This window comes from Calypte anna, chromosome 9 (assembly GCF_003957555.1).
Source record: "Calypte anna isolate BGI_N300 chromosome 9, bCalAnn1_v1.p, whole genome shotgun sequence".
In the NCBI taxonomy this organism is placed as follows: Eukaryota; Metazoa; Chordata; class Aves; order Apodiformes; family Trochilidae; genus Calypte; species Calypte anna.
In genome coordinates, this window is record NC_044255.1 from 14,410,499 (window position 1) to 14,419,398 (window position 8,900).

The 8,900-nt window shown below is 44.1% G+C and overlaps 1 protein-coding gene across 1 annotated transcript; it reads left to right on the forward strand.

Annotated features, from left to right (window-relative positions):
* Positions 1 to 2,354: 2,354 nt before the first annotated feature.
* Positions 2,355 to 6,489, forward strand: TMEM207 (transmembrane protein 207). Its single transcript, XM_008493318.2, has 5 exons — positions 2,355 to 2,438; positions 4,197 to 4,234; positions 4,643 to 4,687; positions 5,133 to 5,275; positions 6,184 to 6,489. The coding sequence occupies exons 1-5, from the start codon at positions 2,364 to 2,366 to the stop codon at positions 6,330 to 6,332; spliced, it is 450 nt and encodes a 149-aa protein (XP_008491540.1). The 5' UTR covers positions 2,355 to 2,363; the 3' UTR covers positions 6,333 to 6,489.
* Positions 6,490 to 8,900: the final 2,411 nt, after the last annotated feature.

Genomic DNA, 8,900 nt, shown 5'->3' on the forward strand with positions numbered 1-8,900 from the left:
GACCATTAGCTTAAATAGCTTTCCCCAGAGCTGGATTTATTAATCTTGGTGTGTTTTTAACAAGCAGTTCCTTGCAACTTATATTATGCAAGGATGAGACTGAATCTGCTTTATTTCTCTTGCTGCAGAGGCACTGTTTGATCCTCAGTCCTCCTCATTACCCTTCTCTTCTGCTACGCTCAGCTGACCTGCCCTGAGACTTCCCAGGACAGGCTGGGAGGGATTTTTGCAGCCAGGATGATCATAGCCTGACTTGAGCCCAGATGCCAAGTATGTGGCTGCAAAAGCAAAGACTGAGACAGTTGTGTCAGTGAAGCCAAGAAGGGAGGGGAGAGCTCCCAGCAGACTTGGGCTGGAGGTAAAATCAGTTGTGATGGTGTGAAAACACTGGCATAAAAAAGCCAGCACACTTAATTAACTCTCATCAGTTGACCTTAATGTAGGGAGCAGAGCTACCCTGACTTTCCTTTTTCCATTTCACATTACAAATCTTTGCTCTCCATCCTATCTTATGCTTTCCCCTATATCTATTACACCTCCACTTCCACTCTTCTTTCTTTCTTTCTGGAAGTCTTCCACAGTTCAGTTCTGGACTGTAGTAGGAGGCTGGTCAAAGCTTAGCAAGGTGATTTCTTGCCCAAAAGTCATCTCCAGCAGTCACCAAATTCTCTGAAGGCAGCTAAGGAAGTACTTATTAAAAAGTGTACGCTGTGCTTATGAGCTCCCAGAGGTTCTGTGTAGGCTCCTGTTTGCCAGTAAATTCTCTCACACTCTGACCTAAATCCAGAGGTTCCCTGGGTGTTCCCTCAAACTTTGTCTCAATCCAAAGCTTGCCTGAAAATTACTGTATGACACTCAAGCCATCAAAGGCCATCACTTCTAGTACATACACGTACAAAATCATGATCAGTTCCCTCACCCAACCTCAGCACTGTTGGACCTGACAGCTTTTTCCAGTTCCTCCTGTCTCCCAGTCTTGCATCCCCTCCATGAAGCCCAGCAATAGCCAGCCCACAGCAGAGGTGGTTTCTCTAGCAATTTCAAGTCACCCTTTGGATGATGTTTGAACTGCACATCTTCCTCTCATTGAAAGGACCAGGGACTTTAAGCAGAGAGATAATGGAGAATCACAAACTGCTGCATGTTGCAGTTGTCCCTGTTGCTGCCAGGGAGATGCATTTGTCACCTAGCAACAAAAGGTGATGAGGAAATAATAATTTGTAATTTAATGGCCATGAGTTAACATCTATCATCAAACAGCCTCCTGGGTCCACTGATGAGGTGGATGTAATTGATTGAGAAGGCAAAAGATCCCAAACTTTTCATCAGGAAGTAGATGAGGAGAAAGGAGCAGGGCCTACTTTTTTTTTTTTAAATCTGGATTGAGTATGTGTACCAGAGTTGGTGAGAGGTCTCGACATTTTATTTGAAGCAAAGGTGTATCTCAAGAGTAGCTTAGCTTTGTCAATCATTACTGAATTAATGGCATCACAGAATAATGCTTAACTTCTGGTGTAAAAGCTAAACATATTCATAGCAGCACCCTTTGTGTTAAATCTGGAAGAACTGTAGTTAATGATGTGTTTCAGTCACAGGCTCTGAACTTCAGTGACAAGCGATTACTGACTACCAAACAAACCTGGATTGTCCCTTCTGTGGGAAGGGCAGAATCAGAGCTATGGCCCAAACCACCTTCCACCCCTGTCTAAATTATGTCATCTGGATATAGCTGTTAGGGTCAAATTGGTCCTTATATTGTGCAGTGAAATTTTGTATCCCTTAGGAGAACCACTGGGGATGTGTGGCTTTTTGGTTGCATTTTCCTAGCAAAACAACCCCTGGCAGCTGCATATGCTGGTGGTGGCTGTCTCAGACTGAGAAGGGATCCTTCCTTCTTGGTCCACGTGTTTGGGGTGGCAGGCTAAGTGCATAGGAGATGGTTAGAGATGGCTTTGCTTTTCTGTAATGCCAGAATTGCATCTGAGAGAAACGTAATGAAACCCTGGTCACACAATACCCTCTTCAGTGGTTAGTTGTAGCAGGTCCTGTTAAATACAGACGTGGGTTAATATGAAACTGAGCTTCAGCAACAGGAATTTGTCAACAGCTATGAAAATGCTGAAACAACTGCAAGGTGCTGACCTTAAAATAGTGTTCCTTTAACTACTAGCAGGTGTTTCAGTGTGTCCGTGCAAACCCAAATTCACTCCCTGGCTAGCGGTAATTTGTGAAGTGCAGGAAGCTATTGGGTAACATGTTTTCTGGCTGAAGGCACAATGTGCAGAGAAGTCTTAAAAGCCCCAAATTACAGAGGGTAAAGCACTGCTGCAAGCAAAGCTCTTCCCACGTTTCTCCTGCTCGTGATGCAGAGACATGGAGCTTTCTGTTTCACTTCATGGGCCACAAGAACTGGAGTTCTGTGTTTTACCTTCTTCCAGGTAATAAAACCCTTCACTCTAGGACCCAGCTGATTTTAGGGATTTTGTGGGGGGAAGATTTCAACTTCTATTGAATTTAGTCATCAGGTCTTTTTAATTTTGGAGGAGGGGAGGGGGAAGAATTTTTGAGTACCTGACGAATTTTGGGAGGATTTACTGTTCCAGTTAATGCAGAGAAAACATTACTACCCTAATCTTTTATTCTGCCTATGGCTATGCAAAAAGCAGAATATGGGTCTCCAGCAGCAGAGTGGGTGTTTGACTGCATTGGTAGATTCCTGCCTCAGAGCAGATGCACTTTGCTGCAGTTTAAATATGCTAAGGTGGCTTGAAGGATGATAAAAGAGAGTGCAGAGGTTGTCATTGAGCCATGAAGAATACTAAAGTTACACATAATCACAGTGATCAGCTGTCTGGTTTTGTTCTGGTATTCTAATAATCAGCTAAAGTGGGAAAAAAATAATATTCTGTACCAGGGTGCATGTGTGACATGGCAAATTATCTCAGTTTTAAAAGGACACGTCTGAAAGAGTTCAAGCTTCTGTCTTTTTCTCTGTTCCTCATTTAAGTTCCAACCACTCATGAAATTTCATAGATAATGTTTTATATTAAAGACTTATTATGCATAAAGTTCTCTGATAAAACTAGGAACTGAAGGACAATGTGTGCACAAGATCAGACGCAGGTTTGTGAGGTGATTTCTTGCCCCAAGCCGTGACACAAGCTTTGCACAACAAAATCCTTACAAAGAAGTAATCTGAAGATCTCTCAATTTAGATGTATTTGATACAAATTTCTAATACACAACAGAACTTGTTTGACCCAGAGAAACTGAGAATTCTCTGTGTGTTTTGGAAATACACAGAAGGAAATTCAAAGTAATGATTTAGTCTGGATAAGATTACATTCTATTAGTTTTCTCCAATAAATAAAACTGAATTCTTCAATCTTGCTCATTCTACTTCACAGTATTATTGCAATTCTATTCCTGATCTCAAGTTCTTCGTAGCAAATCTGGACAAATGTTACAACACATCTATGAGTAAGCTGAAGATTGTATTGAATTCAATTCAGTCATACTGATGAACCACTCTGGTTACTTTTTGTCCAAATAATCTGAAACTGAGGCTAAGATCAACACAGCTTGTGAAAGCAAGCCTGCTTGAGTAGGAAATATACCTGAAAAACAAGTTTCAGGTTCACATATTTGCAATACCTGAAACCTGACTCTGGGAATGATGTACCACAACTATCTGAAAAGAGGAAAATGCTAGGTAGAGCACATGTCTGGTCAAACCAGCACAAATTTATGGCTATGTTTACAATTAGCTACTGGAAAATGAGCTACTGACTAAGAATTTGGCCATGGAACATTTTCAACAGATAATTATGGATAGCAAAGCCCTGTAAACAGGTCCCCAGCATCTGCTTGTGTCTCCCTGATCTCATCCTTCCCTCTTTCACATCAAAAGAAATGCTTTCCCCGTAGCCTAGCTTTCATCTGCAAACTATTGAACTTCCCAAGCTCTCTGTGAGGTTTTCTACTGGTCTCAACATGGGATGGTTCAGGCCAGAGACATGCAGAGGAGAGGGCTTTGCCCTTTGGTCCCTAGGGGATGGCAGCTTCTCATCCCTGTAGGATCTGCACCTCTACAGCTCTTCCTCTCCAAATATCCCCTGTAAGATCAGCAGTTACACTGGTAAATCGTTAAAAAAACCAACACATATCTGCCCTCTCTGATTTCCATGTGTTTTCAGTTAGGAGACTCTGAGACGGCCTGTGAGTTTGGCGAGAGGTAAGTGTGGTTCTCTGTTTTCTCACCTGTGGCTGCTCCCACCCTGGGCTCTTTAAGGGATGCTGTGCTCCTGCCATGCACACTGGCACAGCAGAGGACCAAGGGCTTTCAGGAAAAGGCTGTTTGATTTTTCTTCCCAAAGAGGAAAGAGATGTTGGAAACTATTCGGCTTTCAGCTAAAATGCTGGTGGCAGGGGCTGGTGTTGAAAGGTTGCTCGCTGCTTCAGACATCATCTGCATCTGCTCCCACCTGCATAGAGAAACTTTTAATAGGGTTCTCTTGTTAGAGGAAAATTTCTCAAGCCTCTGCTTACTGATGATGCTTTTCTTTGTGCTGGCAGACTTGCATTGGAGAGGGTTCTGTCACTACATGCTGGTCTGAAAGTATTTTTCTTTTTCCCTTTTTAGGTGCATTGGGCAGAGCGATGAAAACTTCAGCAGCTGGTATGTGTGGTAAGTTTAAGATCTGCTTTCAAGAGAAAACCTGGCAACTAATATTATTTGATGGATATATAGAAAGAAAGGCATTAAGAGAGACTGATAGCTAGAAAGCTTTGCTCCTGGGTTGTCCTTGTATTCTGTCTTTACTGACTAATGGGAATCATTTATCCATATCCTCCTCACTGTACACTGACAACTAAGTCGGGTAAAACTGATGAATGACTTTGGAGAGAAATGTTTGAATTTCCAGCCATGACTTAGCTCTGAGCACTCAGTACCAAGGCATTGGTTTCCAGGGATTTGATCATGTCCAGTATGCTGATGGGGAAGCCACAACATTTAGTGGCTATTTGCAAAGAATGTTAATGAATATGTTAATTGGAAGACACGCAGCCATCTGTCGGTCCTGCCTGCAGATGGTGATGGTACCGTTCTTCCCATGCTGCTTCTGTCTCAGGTTCCTGATGTTGTTTTTCCTGGCCTTGCTGCTGTCCTGTGGGATCTGCTGCTGCCTGCAGTGCTGTCTGAGACAGCGGAGCTGCCTCCCCCCTCAGCACACCCTGGCTGTCCTCGCCCTCAGCAGCTCGGATGCCTTTTGTGGTGAGTCCTGTCCTCACCTTCTGCAAGGCCCTGTTGAGCCCATCGGGCTTCAAACAGCCCATCCCTAGCCCAGTAAGAAGCAGACAGGCTTCAGTGGGATCTGGGTTGCAGCTGGGTGTTGTATTTCTGGTGAACAGTGGAGTTCCTAGCTCAGGCATCTTTGGACCATGGACTGGAGGGTTTCAGCAAGCCATATCCTCTTTTCCCCAGCTATACCTTCAGTAGGACTTAGTGCTCTCCCTGTGTCCATCTGTCCCAAAGGTGTCTAGTCTGGGCTTGAGATGTGTGAGACCTCTTTGAGTCCAGGGCACTCAGCTACCCAACATACTCAACCATGGTCACTGCCTCGGGTCAGGCAGACCTTTCCAACATATGACCTGAATTTCTTACTCAGGCAAAACTTCACCAGTGTCCTTGAGCCACCCCAGCAGACAGTTCAACTGGCTGATGCACCCTGGAGTGCACCTTGATGGATGCTGTTCATCATGGTAGCCACCCTCAGCATTCCCCCAGGAGCACCAGGCTACAGTGACTATGTATAGCACCCAGCATGGACCTGGAATACTGTCAGCAGGCTGGGTCAGACAACAGTCCCTCCAAGAAGAAAAAAGCTAATTCTGTCATTAGACTAAGCCCTTCCCAGAGGAGGTATTGCCTGCTTTCTGGATGGTCATGAATAGTGTCTCCACAGGGAGGACCCACCCCAAACGCACCCAAATTCCTGTGTTCATGCTTCTTGCATCTGGAGTTTGTGGTGAGAGGTTTTGCAATGCCATGCTTCAAAAATTACATCCAGGCCTTTCTTGATACCAAGTGGTTTGACAGCTCCTCCCAGGCTTGCCTCTCTCACTCTCACACTTGCTCTTCATGCCTGTTTGCTATACAATTATAGCTTTGCTTTTTTCCAGCAAGTGAAGCACCTCAGTGCCCATTCTCCATATCTCCCGGCCCTTGCATGACTGCAGAGATGTCCTCTCCTCCTGTCGCACAGTTCAGCCTTGGGGGGACTGAGTTACCTCCATCCTATGAGGATATTATGAAGGAAAACAAGCTCTAGGTGCCATATGTTGGCTCCCTGTGATTCTTCTTGGTTCACTGGAGATCTTCCATCATGCTACAGTAATGTGAGATCAAATCATCAGCCCTTTCTACAAGCTGGGCAAGAGAATCATAGAATCATGGAATTGGCTGGGTTGGAAGGGACCTCAGAGATCATCGAGTCCAACCCTTGAACCACCGTTGCAGTTGCTAGACTATGGCACTGAGTGCCACATCCAGTCTCTTTTTAAATATCTCCAGGGAAGGAGAATCCAAAGAGACTGAAAATCATCGCATATCTCATCTGAGCCTAAAAGGGGAGACAAAATGCAGCAGAATAAATGCCAAAAACATGTGTTTAATCTGTCACAGGAGCTCAACTTGACATTTTGATAAGGCTCTGGATTTCAAGAAACTCCTTCAAAGGTCTGTCTGTATTTGGGGTTTCTGGCTCAGCCTCCAGATTTATCTCTCTAAGGCTGCTTGCACTCATGCAAACCCATGTGTTTTAGGACCGAATGTTGATAAATGACTTGATAGTTACTTCTCAAACTTGGGCTGCCTCCTTCACTTGGCATGGAGCCAGTAAACACCCTCTGGCAAAGTCATGTTGTTCTAATACATTGTAATGTAATCATGTCACTCTGCAATGAAGGATCATTTGCCACATTTAAAATATTTAGCACAGCAGATCAAATTTGTGTAGTGCAAAAGGCAGCAAATTTACAGCTAGGGAGGGAAAGCAAGGGGGACTGTGGGGGGCAGTGGGCAGGAGCAGGAGCTGGCTACAGGATATGAAAAAAGTGAGTGAGCTCATTTAAGCTGTCTTTCATTTCATGATGAGTGTTCCCAGCTACTTTTGCCCTAGAGTGGCAGACTTATGAGTTCGGAATGTCCCAGGACTCATATGGCAGTTCCTCACAAGTATGAATTATGAGGCTAAATATTTGGTGCTTAGCTACAGAAATTTATTAGGGTAAAATATGTCATTTTCTTTGAGGTGACCACAGCAGGTAGAATGAGAAAGAGACTTCAAGAAGACAATTTTTTACCCAAGCAGGATCAGATTTACCTAAGCCATTCCTAGGAGGTATTATCCTGACTAGTTCTCAAATTACAGAGGAAAGGTGAATTTCCCTCTTAGCCAGATTCCAGATGAAAGCAAAGATTTCCTTTTTTTATCAATGCAGGTTGCTGAAGGCTGAATCCAGCCTGTCTGACCTCTCTGCCTCTGCTCTCTCAATGGCAAGTGTGCCAGGGAACATTGTGTGACCAGGGAGCCACCAGCTCACAGTCAGAGTGGACAGCTGGGTCCATTTTAGGTATCCCAAAATGTTAACAGAAGCCCACAGCTCCCCACCTGTAGAGTGTGGTTACTTCCAGTTCCTTCAGTCAGGGAGGAAACTGTGAAAATTAATCCCCTAAAGGTTATGAAGCACTCACTTATTCTCATAATGAGGCTATATCAGTACCTTTGCTAGATAAAGAATTATAGCATATTTTGAGAGACAAATTCTGTGCCAGCACCACTGCAAATTATCCCTATAAAATCTTATTTTAGAAGCAGCTTTAATGTTTGACGCTTTTGTGAAAGGAAATAAATGGTACTGTAGCAAAATGAATGTTTGTTCCAGAAGGCTAAAATATTGCAGGGTTTATTAATAAGGAAAATTAGCAAGTACAGACTCAGCCAGTGGAGAAGTCAAGCAATTCCTGAGTGTGCTTGTGCTGTCTGAACTTAGTAAGAGTTGCAGGTAATCAGCACCTCTCAGGCTCAGACATTTTATATACATAACTGCTTCCACTACTCAATCCCTTCTATTTATGCCCTGAAGCATGAGATTTGATTATGTTTGTCACTTCAGCTTTCATAGGCTGCTAGTGGGCATTAAATCAGCCATCACTTCCCACCTGCGCACTGCATTTTCTTCAGTGACCCCTTCGTGGCAGTGAACCCCAGAAGCTGTCTGCATTATCAGCTGCATAAAACATTACCGTCTGCCGCTTATTAATTGCTTGGCTCTAAATAAATTGCTATCTTTAATTTCATGGAATGTCACCTTCTAATCAGATGGCTGGAGAGGTTAACAAGCAAGGACTGCTCTGTTTTCTATGCCTCCTTCACTCCGTATCCCTATTTCACAAGGTCCAATGAGTGGCACTTCTGACAGTGGTGGTGAATCCTTCCCCAGCCTCCCAACAGAGGGCAAGCGAGGCCTTTGGCAATGTACCCACGATGCTGCTGCTCTTGCAGAAACAACTCGTGGGAAACAGGTTTGTGTTTCCCTGCTACTAAGGTACATTCCAGCGCATTCGGCTTCATGTTTGGGGTGCTTTAATCATTTACAAAAGGAATAAAGTGATTCCATCAAAATTGCCCTAAGCAGCTTATAGTAAAGCAAGTTCTTGGCTCTCACAAAATCAGGCTTCAGCTGGAGTCACCACCACAGGAGATCCTGTGTGCTGTCACACTTGACAGGAGTCATGGGTGCTGCCAAAAACCACTGAAGACCAGGAGCTGTATGCACAAAGAAGTTCTTATAGGGGTGCTCCAGAGGGGAGCATAAATTGATCTTGTTGCTGGCTT

Excerpts from the sequence above, each read along its gene's own strand:
- TMEM207 (XM_008493318.2), top strand. The coding sequence starts at position 2,364 with ATGCAGAGACATGGAGCTTTCTGTTTCACTTCATGGGCCACAAGAACT. Across the intron at positions 4,688-5,132 it reads TTCAGCAGCTGGTATGTGTG|GTTCCTGATGTTGTTTTTCC; the intron begins GTAAGTTTAAGA and ends CTTCTGTCTCAG. Across the intron at positions 5,276-6,183 it reads CAGCTCGGATGCCTTTTGTG|CAAGTGAAGCACCTCAGTGC; the intron begins GTGAGTCCTGTC and ends GCTTTTTTCCAG.